General features: G+C 41.0%; 1 protein-coding gene across 3 annotated transcripts in view; it reads left to right on the forward strand.

The window, feature by feature from the left end:
• Positions 1 to 5,659: 5,659 nt before the first annotated feature.
• Positions 5,660 to 17,490, forward strand: part of GRIA2 (glutamate ionotropic receptor AMPA type subunit 2) — a 151,711-nt gene continuing 139,880 nt past the window's right edge. The window contains exons 1-3 of one of the 3 annotated variants that reach the window (XM_025438936.3): positions 5,660 to 5,800; positions 6,387 to 6,635; positions 7,172 to 7,312. In XM_025438936.3, coding sequence (XP_025294721.1) covers positions 6,548 to 6,635; positions 7,172 to 7,312 — 229 coding nt within the window. In that variant the 5' untranslated portion in view covers positions 5,660 to 5,800; positions 6,387 to 6,547. Of the gene's footprint in view, positions 5,801 to 6,084; positions 6,636 to 7,171; positions 7,313 to 17,490 lie in introns of those variants that run through there. The other 2 variants (XM_035699421.2, XM_025438935.3) reach the window with 2 other exon arrangements.

Consider the following 17,490-nt stretch of genomic DNA (forward strand, 5'->3'; position numbering starts at 1 on the left):
TTTAAAAAAAAAGCAGACACATAGAACAGAGTAGAAAACCCAGAAATAAACCCATGTGTGTATGATAAATTAATTTTTGACAAGAATATACTATGGGGAAAGCATAGTTTCTGCAATAAATGGTGCGGAAAAACCAGATTGCCACATTCAAGAGAAAGAAAGTGGTTCCCGATATTACACCATACACAAAAATCACTCAAAATGGATTAAAGATGTGAACATAAGACCTGAAAAATTAATCTCCAAGAAGAAAACAGAATATAAGGTCCTTGACATTCGTCTTGGCAATGATTTTTTTTTTAATTTTTATTTATGATATTCATTACAGAGAGAGAGAGAGGCAGAGACACAGGCAGAGGGAGAAGCAGGCTCCATGCAGGGAGCCCGATGTGGGATTCGATCCCGGGTCTCTAGGATCGCGCCCTGGGCCAAAGGCAGGCACTAAACCGCTGCGCCACCCAGGGATCCCTTTTTTTTTTTTTGACACCAAGTGCAAGAATAAATAAGGAGGCCTACATCAAATGAAAAAGCTTCTGCACAGCAAAAGGAAACCATCAACAAAATGAAAAGGCATCCTATGGAATGGGAGAAGGTATTTGTAAGTCATATATTTGATAAAGGGTTAATATCCAAAACATACAGAACTTATTCATCACAATATCAAAAACCAAAAATCTGGTTAAAAAATGAGCACAGGACCTGAATAAACATTTTTCCAAAGAAGACGTACAACGGGACAAACTGATACATGAAGAGGTTCTAAATATCACTAATCATCAAGGAAATGCAGATCAAAACCATGATTACATACTGCCTCTCACCTTTTGTTATGGTTAGTATTAAAAAGATAAGAGATAAATTCTGGTAAGGATTCGGAGAAAGGAAAAACCAACTGTATACTGTTGGTGAGGATGTAAACTGATACTGCTATTACAGAAAACAGTATGAAATTTCCTCAAGAAATTAAAAATAGAGCTACCATATGATCTGGAAATCCCACCTTTGGGTGTATATGCAAAAGAAATGAAGCCATCATCTCGAAGAGTTACCAGTACTTCCATGTTCATTGCAGCATTATTCACACTAGCCAAGGTGTGGAAGCAATCTGTCATTGCGCGAATGAATTAAAAAATGTGCTATATATGTAATAATGTAATATTATTTAACCTTGATATGGATGAATCTGGAGGGCATTATGCTAATTGGAATAAGCCAGACAAAGACAAATACTGTATGGTATCACTGATATGTGGAATCTAAAACAAAAAACAAAAAACAAAACAAAACAAAAAAAACCCAAAGAAGTCAAACTCATAGAAATAAAGTAGAAAAGTGATTGCCTGGGGCTGGAGCACAGGGGCGGGGAGGAGGAACAGGGAGAGGTTGGTAAAGGGATACAAATATTCAATTTTAAGATAAACAAGGTCTGAAGATTAATGTATAAGATGATGATTATAGTTGATAACACTGTACTGTATAATTGAAATGTGCTAAGAGAGTGGAACTTAAATGTTCTCACAACAAAAAAAGGATAAATCTGCAAAGTTATCGATATGTTAATTAACTTGATGGGGTAATCCTTTAACAATGTAAACATATACCAAGTAATCGCATTGTACACTGTAAAGATCTTAATTTACTGTTAATAACTGTTACTCAATAAAATTGAAAATTAAAATAAAGATTTTTTTTTTTTTTTTTACTTATTCATGATAGACATAAGAGAGAGAGAAAGGCAGAGACACAAGCAGGCTCCATGCCCGGAGCCCGACGTGGGACTCGATCCCGGGTCTCCAGGATCAGGCCCTGGGCCAAAGGCAGGCACCAAACTGCTGAGCCACCCAGGGAATCCACCCCCCCTTTTTTTAAAATTTTTTTTAAAGAGGTTTTTTTTTTTCTTTAATTAAAATAAAAAAGTGTTCTCCTCGCTACATCCCGGTTCACCTACCTCATTTCTACTTGACTCAGTTCAGATTTTAGCCTTTGGTAACTTTCCTTCCCTGAGCTCCAAGATAAAATGTGCTTAATAGATTTTTCTTTACCTTATCACATTATCTTAACTATCTGCCTATTTGTTTCATTTCTTATTGACCTTCTCATGTGGACTTAATCATTTGCTTACTTGAATGAAGTCTGGGCATTTCTTGAGAAAAGTTTCTGTTGGGTTATCTTTTTACCCACTGTGTCAACCACAGTGTTTGGAACATTATTGGAATTCCTTAGAGTTTATTGAATGAATGAATGAATTGAAATATTGTTTTCCAATAAACATTCCTGGTACAGGATTGTTAGCTATTAGGGTAAAATTCATTAAAATCCATAAAATCAAGGCTCACAAACTAACCGGAAAATAACTACTTCTTTTCATTTTTGGACATTCTAAATTCATTGAAAAAGAAAGGTACAAAAGCCTACTTAACTTAGGTATATGTTTTGGGTCATGTAGTTGATCTTATTGAAATGGTGATTTAAAATTTTGCTGCATAAAGGAAAAGAATGTTGTCTCAATCTGGAATAATTATTAATATTAATATTATTCTTTATCTTAATTTAAGAACTGAAATTTCTATTTGTAGTCCCGATGGACTAAAATCTTCATGTTTTCTTGTCTGTTTCTTTATTTGGTTTGTCTCAAGCAATAGGGTCTCATGTCTGGAACAAGAGTTCCTTCTGCAGGTACTGCAACCTTTGCCATCTTCTGCTGAAAGAGCATGGACCCTTTTTCCTACTATTGAGTTGCATCCAAGCATTTCAGGTGGCCTACATTTTCACAGTTCCAGAAGATCAATAGAAAGAAAGACAATGATCTCTATTTTGATGAGACTTCGTTACTGGGAGGTATGGCACTGACATTCATAATCCACTTTTGATAATGAAATCAGTTAAAATTTGCTCTACTAGTCATTTAAAAATTATCACACTCCTTCTCACAATGACTTTCCTTTCCTTTATGCAAAGGTTTTTATAATGGAATAAGAATTAAAGCTGTGCATACTGGGTACCATATATTTGGTATCCTTAAGCATTTTAAAGTAGATTTAAAAGGAAAATTATTGTTTCTCATGTTGAAGCAAAGATCAAGTGAAGCAGAAATTGAAATCTTACGTATAATACTTATTTCTAGCCTAAATGATAAAAATTGTTTAAACACATGCATAAAGGAACAACAGTAACAACCAACCAAGCAAACAAATGATGGGGTCGGTAGTATTTTTATTCCTTCCATGTTTCAATGTAACTTATCCTTGCTTTAGAAAACAATACTTATGGATAATTACCAAAACTGAACAGCAGAGGGCAGAAAATAGCAAATTCTATTTCTTTGAGCGCGTTACTCTATTCCACTGTAGACCTCGTAGTTTTGAAATTTTCAAAATTGATTTTATTATCGATCAATTTGAGACATATTATGAGGTGAGAAGTTTCTAAGTATTCAAAATAAATTCTAGTACTCTTCATTCGTTTTCATAACTATTTACTTCCATTTAAATTCATTACATTTATATTGACAGTATTCTATCCTTGAAAAAATATAAACTGTATAAATATTATAGCGAATTAGAAAGATTCCACAAATGATAATATTAACATAATGATTCTAACATTGCAGGAAATGTATCCAGGGATGTTGTAAAATGTACATGCTTAACTACATTGTGTAAGACACAGTAATAGAATAGCAGTTCAAAGTACGGGAAATGCCTACTGAAGTTTTTATTTCTATCCTATATATGAATTATAATTTGTCATTAAACAGTAATATTTACCCTGAGTTCTTCCATTTTTTACTAGGAAAAATGATCTATGATTCAGCAAGTTCTTGCTTCATATCGTTTGCTTTTATAGAATATAATTCAGTCATTTTGAGTTCATCTTTGCCTTTGAATTTGAAATAGATTATGATGAAAATAGTTTTTGAAACAAGTTTTTTAAGGAAAAATTCAATTTACATTCATCTACACTTTAAGTATCATTGCTTCTCCACATTTAAGCTCCTTCTCTCTCTCTTCTTTCATTCCAACTTACTGTATATGAAATTGAAGTTCTTGCGGAAAACAACGAATGCCGAAAAAAAGAAAATGGATGGAAATGTATTTTTTACTGTGCTGTGAGACATTATTTATTCACTTATATATATATCTTTTATATATACATCATATATTTCAAATAGGGAGTAATTTCAGATCATTTTTTGTGCCTTACATCACAACTAGTGATTGAATAGATAAGATTAATTTAATTATTCTTCACATGGTAAATTTGGATATATTTTTATTTACATCTCTTTTACTATTTTTATTCTTATTTAGTTTTTAAAAAGCCAAATGTATTTTAATTCACAGGGCCTGTTTTACATATAGTGAATTGCTTATCAACAGACTAAAATAAATTCTTGGTGATAAAATTGGGAAGCATTTTTACCTGTAGTAACTACGATTAGCAATAGATTATGGATTCTCAATTTCCGGTTTATAAATAGATATCTAAAACCAAAATCAGGGGAAGACTAACTGGATATCGCAGAATTACAGGATCTGAAAGCCCAAGAGGCCACTTTGCCCATCTTTCTCATTTCTAAAATGGAGAAATCAAGGCCTGGAATGACTAAGAAGCAAACATGAAATAACAGCCAACGAGGAGCCTGTGATAATTGCACAGGAAGGCAGCATGACAGGCCAACTCTCTTGGCATTCTGAAATATTATTAGTATCGTGGGCTTCAATCTACTGCCTTCTGGAAACAGTCTCTTGTACTCGACCTTCTTTTATTTCTTTGTTTAAACCAAAAAAGCCATAAAACTTAAGACTTTTGGGAGCAGCAGAAGGAATTGCCAGAGCGCGTTCCCAGGCAACTGCTTGGCAAGCACCGCGAAGTGCATAAATTCCGCAGGGGAAGTCTGGTCTTAGATCCTCCCCATCCACTCCCTTCCCACAAACTTTTAATCCCTAACCTCATCTTTCTTCCGCAGTGATCTCAAGCCCTCGGGTTTAAAGTCACGAAAACTTAGCTTACTTTCTCCGAGCAATGATTTCTCAAAACTCAGGGCCAAAACGCGGTGGAATACCTGGTTTCTCACTACGTCCCTGCGAAAGACCGTGCAGCTCAACGATCTTTCTAGACTCACTTCATCTCCTTGTTCTCCTATGAGCCTTTCCTTGAAACGCAGTCTTCTGCTTTCAGTAAAGAAGGGGCTTCTACAGAGCCAAGTCTACATGTTTTTACTGTAGGAGAGAATCTGCAGTGAGGTCTGCGGGACCTGCCCTCAGCTGGCTCTGCGAGTTGGCATTAGGGCCCCATGACACTCTCAAGATGGGATATCCATGCAAAGTATTTCAAAGATTCAGTCTTTATCTCCTCCTGTGCGGCTTTAGTTTTTAAAGACATAATTTGTTTTGTTTTTGGTTTTTTTTTTTTTTGTTTTTTTTTGTGTTTTTTTGTGTTTGTTTGTTTTTCCCTGGATGCTGGCTACATCACATTTAGCAAAACTTCCCGATTCTGGAACAGTTCCTCGATGGGTATTTTGTTTTCCTTGTTCGCTTTCTGGCCGGGTCGGGCGAGGCGCACGGTCCAAGCGTTCGTCTACATCGCTAGGCGAGTGAGTTTTTCGCAGGCTCTAGGAAATGAAAACCACAACCACACACACAAAAATCAAATGTAACACAGCGGGGCCTGGCGAGAGAGCGCCCCGCCGGCGACAGGGAGCGGTTCGGCTTCTGCACAGCAGCCGGAAATCAGCTTTGCAGGCGTGTGGTCCAGGCTGGAGCATCTCGGCGGCGGCGGCGGCGGCGGCGGCACAAAGGTAGCGCAGCCGGGGCCGGGGCCGGGCGCTGTCCTCGGTGCTGAAAGGCAGCGGCGCTCGGGGGAGGCGCCCCCGCTCGCGAGAGCCGAGGTCCGGCCCGGGGGCGGCGGGTGCCCGGCTGGGAGCGAGGCGCACGCGAGGCCGCCGGGGCCGAGCCGGGCGCGGGGCGCGGGGTGCGGGAGGGGGGTGCGGGAGGGGGAGGGGGAGGGGGAGGGGAGGGGGCAGGGGAGGGGTTGGGCGCGCGCGCCGGCGGCCTGCCTCGACTCGCGCACGCGCGCCCGGGACTGCCTGGTCCTCTGTGACTTGCGTGCGTGCGTGTGTGTGTGTGTGTGTGTGTATGTGTGTGTGCGCGCGCGCGCGTGTGTGAGACGGAGGGGAGAGGGAGAGGAGCGCGCGAGAGGGTGAGTGTGTGTGAGCGCACGGGAGGCTGCTGAATATTCCAAGACACCGGGACCACAGCGGCAGCTCCGCTGAAAACTGCATCCAGCCAGTCCTCCGGACTTCGGGAGCAGGCGCGGGGCGCAGGGCGGCAGCAGCAGCCCCCAGCAGGACCTGGGAAATAGCAATTCTTCTGCCTCCACTTCAGGTTTTTAGCAGCTTGGTGCTAAATTGCTGTCTCAAAATGCAGAGGATCTAATTTGCCGAGGAAAACCGCCAAGGAAGGAAGAGGAGGAAAAGGAAAAGGAAAAGGAAAGAGAAAAAGAAAAAAAGAGGGGGTATTTTGTGGATGCTCTACTTTTCTTGGAAATGCAAAAGATTATGCATATATCTGTCCTCCTTTCTCCTGTTTTATGGGGACTGATTTTTGGTGTCTCTTCTAACAGCATACAGATAGGTAGGTACCCTTTTGTGCTCTGCTTTTTGAATTGTGCCTAATTGGGTGGTAATCTTTGTTCACGGTGGACAAATTAATTCATGTCATGTAGACTTATGTCATACCTTGACTGCATTCCAGATTTAAACCGCCTAGAATATACATGTTTTTCTTAGCATGCAGCGAAGGGGGAACCGGCTGGGGCTTTGATACGGTAGAGGGAACGGTGTTCTCGTGTCGGGTCCCCACATTTTATTAATTTTGCCTTGACCTGCTCCTGTCGGTTGGGATCCTCGGGGTTTGGGGGGGTGGTGGGGGGTCTGAACGCCAAGCCGGTGGTCACCGGCAGAGGCTGAGGTTTCTGGCCCCCTGCCCGGCCCCGGGCTCGCGCCTCTGCCCTGACCCCTTGGCTACCGTTTGGAGCCGAGCTGGCCGCTGCCCGGGTCGGTCGATGGGCTCGTCCGGCCTGTGCGCGGGGGCGAGCGCCTCCGGGCCGCCGGGCTCCCCGGCTCCTTCCCGGCGCTGACACCCCTCTGCTTGGTGCTTGTTCTCCGCAGGGGGGCTGTTTCCCAGGGGCGCCGACCAGGAATACAGTGCATTTCGGGTAGGGATGGTTCAGTTTTCCACTTCGGAGTTCAGGCTGACTCCCCACATCGACAATTTGGAGGTGGCCAACAGCTTCGCAGTCACCAACGCTTGTAAGTAATGAATATTCATGTCTTTCGGATGCTGCCCGCGGAGCGCCCGCGAGGGCCGGGCGGTGCGTGTGTGTGGGTGTGAGCGGCTGCACACGCGCGTGCGTGTGACGGCGCAGGGAGAAAGTGGCTGCAATCTCGGGGACCCCCGCTGGCGCGGGGGGGGGGGGAAGGAAGAGGGAGCAAAAGGCGTCGAAGAGTGTGCGCACTAGGGTGGTGGGGTGGGGGCTGGAGCTGGGCTGGAGCTGGAGCTGGCGGGGCCCCCAGCTCGTCTCCAGGCTTCTGGAGAAGCCCCACCCCCCCGCACCCTGACCGCAGGGAGCACGTTGGGGCCCCGGGGCGCGCGGCGGGGCTGCCGGAGGGACCCACGGTGGACCGCCGGCGCCCGCGCCCGCGCCCCAGCCCGCCCCGGGGTTCGAACCCGCGGGCCCCGGTCGCCCGCTTGGACGGGACGAGGTGTCGCGGGGGCGCGGAGCGGGGTGCGGGCGGTTACGTAAGGCCCACCGAGGGGCGCGCGCGGGGAGCGGGGCTGACGCAGGCCCGGGGCTCCCGGCGGGGCGGCGGGCGGGGGAGGCCCGAGCGCCGGGGAGCCCCCCCGGAGACCCGGCAAGTCGCCGACCTCCCATTTTCGTGCCTGCGGTGGCCCCGCCGGCGACGCCTCCTGCGCTCGGGGCCCCGGGGCGCGCGAGGGCGCTGGGCCCGGCTGCAGGCGCGGCCCCGGGATCCGGGCGATCGGGGTCTAGAAGGTTCACCGAGGGGCCCGCCCCCGCCCCCTTCCCTGCACCTGCCGCCCCCCCCCCCCGCCCCGCCGGACCCCGGGACCCGCCAGGCTTCGCTGCCCTGACGTGCCGGGTGCTCAGTCCACAGCTGGGGGGCACGGGGTGGGGGCTCACACGGCCCAGCACGTGGGCTCCGCTGTCCCGAGCTCGGGCCGTGTTCCCCTCGGGCAGCCTGCTCGCCCACATCGGGTGCGGGTAGCTCGGCCACCGTATCGGGAGCTTCGGGGCTCCCTTTGAAACTGCCACCCCGGGGACCCCTGGGGGCTCAGCGGTTGAGCGCCTGCCTCCGGCCCAGCGCGTGACCCCGGGGTCCCGGGATCGAGTCCCGCGTCGGGCTCCCTGCCTGGAGCCTGCCTCTTCCTCTGCCTGGGTCTCTGCCTCGCGCTCTCTCTCTCTCTCTCTCTCTCCCTGTTTCTCTCATGAATAAATGAATAAAATCTTTAAAAAAAAAAAAGAGAGAAAAAGAAAAAGAAACGACCACCGCTCGGAGGAAGAAATGGAGCAATTCCCGTTTACGGACAGAACAGGGACATGATCAGGGTCACGCGAGGTGCCTACCGTCCGATTGTTTATAAAGAACCCATTTGGGAAGGTTTCAGTGCTGTGGATTTTCTTCAAATGTTGAGATCAAATGAGAAAAGACGCCGAAAGGGGCGGGGGTGCAGGGAGAGATTGAGAGGCAGAGAGAGACCCGGAGGGAGACTTAAAGCGGATTTGCAGCTTTAAAAACCCAAAATCTCCGTAGAAGAACATGAACAATATCTTGAAAATTTTCAGTACAGGGATACATATAGAGAAGCCGCGGTAGTTTAATGATTGCAAGTTTTTCTACTTGACCCATTACCCTACAGATTTATGTTACTTGATTTGACATCCTATTTCTATTTTTTCCCTGAATTATGAATTTAACATACACCTGTGCTAAGTATCTACTGTCTGTTCACTGTGCAAATGCTTGAAAAGTACTGAGACCAAGGCCAGACTGTGATTATTCGGAGAATGTAGATTTTTAAAACCGTGTGAGAGTTAATGGACAGGGTACGCTTTTGAAAATGGTCAGTGTTTAAAAAAAAAAAAAAGAAAAGAAAAAATGGTCAGTGTTTGAGAAGTTCAGTCATTGGTGAAAATAACGGGAGGGCTTGATTGAGAAAATGACAGCGATGTCCACTGCATGAAATGAATATTTCTTTATTCCAGGAGAGTTTGGACTGTGTTGGGGCTTTGTTAAGATTAAAGATTGTTTTTGGTTTAGGTTAGGTGACTGGCTTAGGTCCTCAGTGTCAATATTTTTGAATAGATTTATTTTTATTATAGATTTTATTGAAATAAGATTTGCGGACAGAAAAAAATATATATATATTAGGACACTATATAATTCCATGAATTTCCACCCATAGCACATGAAGTTCATCGAAAACATAAATGCACAATTTCATTTGATCGCACTTCTGAGAAACGGGGAAAGCCAAATCTTGATTTGGTACAGATTTTTTTTTTCCCCCTCAGAAAATGAAGCTGAGTGCATGTCTCCAGATCCTAAAATTACTCTTCCATGGGTCATTATTCCAAGACTAAATCAAATTGTGGTGAGCAACTGAATGCCTTTTTAAGTTTGGCATGTGCCACTCCCATGGTATAAGTAATCTTACTGATTGCTAAAGAGAACTAATGAGACATTGTTATACAAAAGAGACACATAGGATAGAATTTTCTGGAGTTGACGTTGACTCAGTGACTGAACAAATAACATTTGTGACTCAGTTTCTTCATTCCCTTAGGAATTTCACAATCTAGAGCTTGTAAAATGAATTGGAGTGTTGTATCCTTCTTCATCTCTTTTTGTTTTGCCAAGGGCAAGAGAAAACTGTGAAATTAGTTTAACTCTTTATGTTCACGTAAGCTACAATCGTGAAGTCAGTAGTCAAGAAATGAATGGAAACCTCTATAATCAAATTTGTCAAGATGAGGCTTGATCATTTTAATCCTGCTCAGGGTTTTTCTCCAGTGCTTGCCTTTTCCGTCAGGAGAGTCCACTATTCTTTACTATAGGAAGTGGAAGCAGCAGCAGCAAATATGTTGATAGTTAAAACCAAAATGACTTTCTCTAATTTCCTCCAGAAATCTAAGGTATTTTTTTTCTTTAACTCCATTCTTAAAGTATGTATCATCCATCAATTTTCATAAAGTAGCTTGTTGTTTCACCTAGTTAAACGGTAAAAATCCCATAGGGTTAAATGTGTGCATCAAGAAAGTGGAGTTTTATAACTTAATAATACAATTTCAAGATAGAAAAGTTCACTAATTTAATTTTGTTCCTGAGATAAAGGAACTTATTTGGAAATGTTTAGGTTGACGCTGATTTAAGGATCCAGCACTGTCCACCAAATGGTTAAGGTTATGCAAATGGAATGAAGTCATTATATTGTTAACTGGGTAAAATGTGCAGGGCACCAAGCTCCCACGTCTTTCCCTTTCACAGTCACAGTGGGATAAGGAAAGTACCTGTTTGTTCCCATTTGTTTCCATGGGTACCTGAGGAAATGAAGACAAATTTCCAATTCTTTCTTTCTCTCTCACTCCCCTCCATCCTCCCCCCCTTCCTTTCCTCTTTCTTCTTAGCTAGAGGTAGTACAATTTTTTTTCCCTGAAAGCTGTTAAAACATAAGCCTTTAATATGAGAAAATTCAAACCATAAAACCAGAAAAAAAAAAAAAAAAGACTAGCATCTGATGTATTTAACAGTTCAGACTAGAGATGGGCTTCAAAAAATTCTCCGTCCCTCCTCCCTTCCTTCCCTCATCCCTTCCTTCCCCCCTCCCTCCTTCCTTCCATTCCTCTCTATCTTCTCCATTCTTCCCTTCCTTCCCTCCTCCATCCCTTCCTTCTTTCCCTCCTCTTCCCTTCTTTGCCCCCTCCTTCCTTCCATTCCTCTCTCCCTCCTCCTTTCTTCCCTTCCTTTCCTTCTCCGCCCTTCCTTCTTCCCCCTCCCTCCTTCCTTCCATTCCTCTCTCCCTGCCCCTTCTTCCCTTCCTTTCCTCCTCCTCTCTTCCTCCCCTCCCTTCCTTCCTTCCCCCTCCCTCCTTCCTTCTATTCTTCTTTCCCTCCTCCCTTCTTCCCTTCCTTCCCTCCCTTCTTTCCCTCCTCCTCCCTTCTTTCTCCTCTCCCTCCTCCCTTCTTCCTTTCCTTCCCTCCTCCTCCCTTCCTTCCTTCCCCCTCCCTCCTTCCATTACTCTCTCCCTCCCTTCTTCTCTTCCTTCCCTCCTCCCTTCCTTCCTCCTTCCCTCCCTTCTCCCTCCCTTCCTTCCCCCTCCCTCCTTCCTTCCATTCCTCTCTATCTTCTCCCTTCTTCCCTTCCTTCCCTCCTCCTCCCTTCCTTCCTTCCCTCCTCTTCCCTTCTTTCCCCCTTCCTTCCATTCCTCTCTCCCTCCTCCCTTCTTCCCTTCCTTTCCTTCTCCACCCTTCCTTCTTTCCTGCCCGTCCTTCCTTCCCCCTCCCTCCTTCCTTCCATTCCTCTCTCCCTCCGCCTTCTTCCCTTCCTTTCCTCCTCCTCCCTTCTTTCCCACCCCCTCCCTCCTTCCTTCCATTCGTCTCTCCCTCCTCCTTCCCTTCTTTCCCTCTTCCTCCCTCCCTTCTTTCCCTCCTCCTCCCTTCTTCCCTTCCTTCCTTCCTTCCTTCCTTCCTTCCTTCCTTCCTTCCTTCCTTCCTTCCCTCCTTCCCTCCTTCCTTCCTTCCCCCCCCTCCCTCCTTCCTTCCATTCCTGTCTGCCTCCTCCCTTCCTTTCTTCTTTCAATATTTATTGAGTGCCTTCTGGTTGTCAGAGAATAAATGAATACTCTTCTCATAGGAGTTACTTTGTTTTTAACCTTTTCCTTCTGCGCTCTTCTGAGTAGCTTTCAACGTCTTATAGACCTTGAGGCCTCCAGTATGCACTGGCCATAACGGCCTTAGGTCTAAGAACCTTAGTATGAGGATGTGAATGTATTCTAATAGTTCTCCTACAAAAGCAATGTATTACAGTATTTCAATTTTTTTTGAAAATAATAAATTTGATTTTGTCATATGTGTACGCACTGCATATTGTATATATATAGTTGAAAAACCCGCAAATTTTAGGAAAATACTAAATATCTTTACATTTTCCAAAAATGTAATAGACTGATTCTGTGATCATTACCAAAATTTCTTTAAAATAAAACTGTCTAAAGCAGCTACAAATATGAGTATTGGATCCCATAAGGCTTTAGAATGAAAACTTTTAAAGATTAAAATTCCTCTTCAGAATCTTGTCTATTTTTCTATGAATGACTTTGACAAATCGCTGTCAATTTTAAAATAATAATTTTATATTTCAATTCTATAAAACTATAAAAATATTTAAAGAAATAGCAGATAAAAATCTACTTTTTCTCTAAGCCAGCAGATGGGGATGTTGGAGAAAGTATTGTTCTTTCATAAAACTGTTGCGCACACTAAATACCTTTTGAGACATTGTAAACACATTTATTTAGAGAAATTGAAAAAATATATAAAGGGCATTTACTTTGAAAAACTTCACTTAACCTGCTGTTTGAAAAAGAACTCCAAGGCCTTCTAAACAGAGTGCCTTTGAATTTATATAGATTATCTTGAATATCCTTGTAAAATTGATTAATAATAATAATAATAAATAATTAATAAAGGCATCCAGAGACAACATTGATTATAAATGCTCTTAGAAATGAGAGAATTTTAAAATTGTGTTTTTTCGGCTTTTTAACTTTGCTTCTCCAGATATCATTCTTAAGGTGTATTTCTTATCATTGAATTTTAGTTGAGGATTGTTGGAATTGTATATCTGTGTTCACTGAATTACTGCATGTTTGCTAAACCTATATTGCATTTTGCATGAATGTGACTGCGAATTTGTATGTATATGTGTGAGCATGCATATGTTTGTGTGTATAGATTGTAAGTGGTTATAGATGGCCTAGGCTACCATGTCTTGCCATTTTTACTGAGGCAATTTCTAAAACCTCGAGTTACCAGCAGATGCAAAAATTTCGCAAAACTAGGATCAACTTGGATACTATTAAGCAAAAATAAAAATAACGTGGTCCATGGACACGTGTACCAGAACACAGTACCTTACAATCTGGTGGTGTATTGTTACATTGAATTTGGGGTTAAAAAGAAAGAAATAGCTTTTTATATGTAAGGATAACTAATTTGTCACTAGGGTTTTTTTTTTGTAGTTAAACTTTCATACTTCACTTATTACAAGAGAATTTTGAGAAAATGATACATTATTCTAAACAGAAATCAGAGAATTGCATCATTCTATTTTACGATAAGAGAAATTAAGTATTTAAATACAAAAATGCTACATAAAATGATAGAAACTTAATATTAATGAGAATTTATCTCTGTGCTATTCCTTTTTGAGGTCTTGCAGGCTTAACCCGCTGACTCAAGAGATATGGAACAGTTCCGTTTCACATCAAGCCTTTAAAGTGATAAGATCATTGCACTGTGACATTATGACAATAGAATGCTGATTCATGCTCAGACCTCAGATCCTCTCATAATCTCTTCCAATAACACTACAAACTTTTGAACCTCCTAGATGCCCCCCCCCCCCCCCGAAATCGTAAGGAAAGCTGCAATTCTTTCCTAATTATTCCAGCATACATTGCTGTATAATTGAGTCTTCAGAGTATGGTTTCTTCCTTCCTCTTCCTCTCTTCCTTCTCTTTCTCCTCCCCTTTGAAAAAAAGTCAACGGAATACTTAATTTGCAGAACAAATGCTATGACAGGAAATAAAATTTAAATTTAAATAGGGATTTTTTTAAGTGAACAAAGGATACGTTACACAGCTAAACTCTTGTATTCGATTTAAACGTTTGATTGGGATGGTAGTAGCTACTGGATAAATTATATTTCCTTTTCTTGTATTTTTTTCCCCAAATGGATTTTACTGAAGCTTCCCTAGATATGATTAAAATATTAGCTGTTTTATTATGGCAATTTTCAGCTAAAATTTCTGAGATTTTTCTCCAGTGATTTGAATAACAATTGCCAAACCTCTTATATGACTAGGTCTCTTCACTACAATAGGGTAATTAGTTGTCGAATTCAAAGTTAAAGTCTCAAAATCTTCCCAATTAAAAAAAATTCAAACATCACAATGTTTTTCAAAGCTGATTTTACTGATTTGGAAAAGAAAGATGAATGGTTCTCACAGTGCAGTTGATTACGAATCTGGCACCTATTATTTTTCAGTACTATTCAATTTATTTTGTCATTTTCAATAATTTTAATTGATAGAATGAAATCATCTAAAAATTAACCTAGGTAATGAAAATGTGGCCTTCTTCAAGGAGGCAGGACCATACCATTGTTGTCTTTGTATCCTTTACAAATCCTAGCTTAGTTCCTAATGCACTGAGGGACTTAGTGATTATTTGTCTATTTAGACACCTTTAATATTATAGCAGATTTTCTTATTATAGAATTATATCTTTTAAAGTCAGAATTTTGCTTTTCCAATCCATTTTGGGTTCAAAAGAAACAACTTACTTGGCGTCTGCCTCATATCCTATTTAGATAGAGGTGTAAGATATTTTTCATTTTCATCTACAAGCTGGATATGTTCAAAGTTATCATCTTTATTCCTTATGGTACATTGATATATGTTAAAATGATTTGCTGAAGATAAGTAGAATATTCCCTTTAAAGAGGATTTACAAATGCTGTTCCAGTGATGCCAAAGCCATGGTTGGTGCTAGTGGTTAGAACGCAGGCTCCATTATAAGGGCCCTGAGAGTGGGTGTGCTCAGCTTCCATTTTAGTTTCAGATTTTCCTGAAGATGTGACTGTACGTATTCCTTGAATGGCTTCAAAATTGTCAGTCTTCCCCCTACGCCCACAATATAATATATCACAATTTTCTGTGTTAATTTTTCAGTGCAATTTTTTTTGAAGTACCAAAATACAGGGTTTGGGTTTTTTTTTTTTTTCTTTTCTTTCTTTTAAAGGATATCTCAGAATGAGGAGTTTATGGACAGTTTATGGTTGTGGACTAGTTGCTCTAACATTTGCACTAATGTGTGTGATTTTTTTATATGCGTGCTTTTTTTTTTTTTTTTCTGTAGCAGTTTACCTTTAGGATTTATTTTCCAGTAATTTAGCTTTGTCCTGTTTTCATTCTATTGATAATTTGCTTTAGCAGAAATACCTCAACTTGTTATAGACTTTTAGTTTTTGTAAATTAATTAACATATTGAAAAAATCATTTAAAATGTTTCCTAGTGATTTGTAGCTTAAGGTCAAAGCCAGTTTTAAAACTGAGAGCCTTGACATTTGTAAGTGTCTTCAACTGGATAGAACAAATAAATTTGGGAGAATACAGGGTTCGTTGTAGGAAGGGAATTTAAAAGGAGAGAATTTTCTTAGATTGCTTTCATGTTCATATCTTTTCACATTTCTCAAATAAATGACACACACACCCATCATGGTTTTACTATTTAGATTGTTCTTATAAAGAATTTTTACTTCATAGTGTCATGTAGTTTATGTATGGGTTTGTTGATACCTATGTTTTTTCCTTACTATTTCAGTATTTAAAATATGAGCACAAACTGGTTTGAACTGAGTGCCTGAATTTTAGTTTGTTCAAAAGGTTTTGAATAAGTCATCATACTTGTGCAGAATTTATTAACCCTTCGTGTACAATTCATTGATAAATACTATGATATTCACTTTTTAAAAAAGATCTTATTTATTTAAGAAAGGGCATGAACAAGAAGAGGGGCTGAGGGACAAGCAGAATCCCCACTAAGTGGAGAACACCATGCAAGGGCTTCATCCCAGGACCCTGAGATCATGACCTGAGCCAAAGTCAGATGCGTCACCCACTGAACCACCCAGGCACCCATGATACTCACTTGTTTTATGGTCCCCTCACACTTTCACTCTGCTTGAATTTCAGTGACCCTCATGAGATACTCCTGCAATGCAAATATTTTTGGTCTTAACTTTACAAATTACCCAATTATACTGAAAGGAATGATAGAAATATGGTTATATAAACTGAACAAAATTATATTAAAATACAGTGATTTTACCTGTGTTTTACCTGATTTTTCATCCTTTTAAGAGAATTTGGCCTTAGTCGGTTATTTTTAACTTCAGCATAATTTTAATTGAAACTCAAGTTACATAATTTGATGTAAGAAAAGATTTTCTCAGATTGTAGCCTTTGCAGCTGATATTAAGGCTTTACATTACAGTCCCGTCCTATTCTCTTTCAGATTTAGTTTTCATTCTGCAATACCCCTAGCTCTGGTGTTCATTTCATTGCAGTTAAGGATGTCAGCAGTTTAATCATATGTTTTTTATTTCTTATGCACGACTAAAAGGATAGAATGGAATAAATATTTTGAAATAAATATCTTCAGGCCCAGGGGGAAAGTATTTCTTTTCTTTATTATAAATCAAAACTGCCAGATTTCTTAAAGTGTGGGAAGAGGGCCATGGAAAAGCAAGATAAATTCTAAGAGGCAGTGTAATGTGGTGTACTAGTTAGGGCAGTAGGAATTGAGAACTGAATGTTCTTCCGTTAAGGTTCTCTTTGACTTGGAGTACCCCAATTTGCAAGTGTATGGTCAGTCTTCATCTACACTGGCATTGAACTACTACAAAACAGTGAAGTCTAACATTAATATCACTTTTGACAAATAGAAACTATTAGCTACTTCCAGAGGAAGACAAGAAGGAAAAGAGGCATCTTTCATGCTTCTATGCAAAACACCAGTTTTAGACACTGTATTCTTCTGAGCTTGTAAAAAAATTTGTGCTTGGTAATTATGAGGTAAAATACTGACTGAAAAGTTTTGGAAAACATTGTAGATAAAAATATGTAATGTGGAACATCCTACTAGACTTTGAATTTAGGAGGGGCGTGCGCTGAATCATAACAAACTTTACCTCCTATTTGGGTTCCTGAGACATTTGTAGCAACTGAGCAACTGCATGACAAATGCTAATAGGGCTCATCAGTAGAACACAGAAAAATTTATCTTTTAGTGTGTTATCCTGGGATTTCTTCAACACCTAAATAATATTTTAACAATCCTAGTTATATTTAAAAATATGTTAGCATCTTAGAAGAACATTCAACAAAATGAATGATAGTTCACAAACAATGTATAATTTTTGTCATTAAAGTAAATCATTAAAAAAATTTTAAAGGACATTTTGGCACTGAAATACAGAGCACAATGAGTAGTTTCAATCCAAAGAATAAGGATTATAAGGAAGATCAGTTTGGTCAATATATTTGAAAATATTGTCATATATATTTTAGTGATACTAAGTTGGAACATTTTTAACTTATTCCTTAAGGGCTTCATGTAAGCTATTTA

The sequence above is a fragment of the Canis lupus genome, chromosome 15, assembly GCF_003254725.2.
Source record: "Canis lupus dingo isolate Sandy chromosome 15, ASM325472v2, whole genome shotgun sequence".
Classification (NCBI taxonomy): Eukaryota; Metazoa; Chordata; class Mammalia; order Carnivora; family Canidae; genus Canis; species Canis lupus.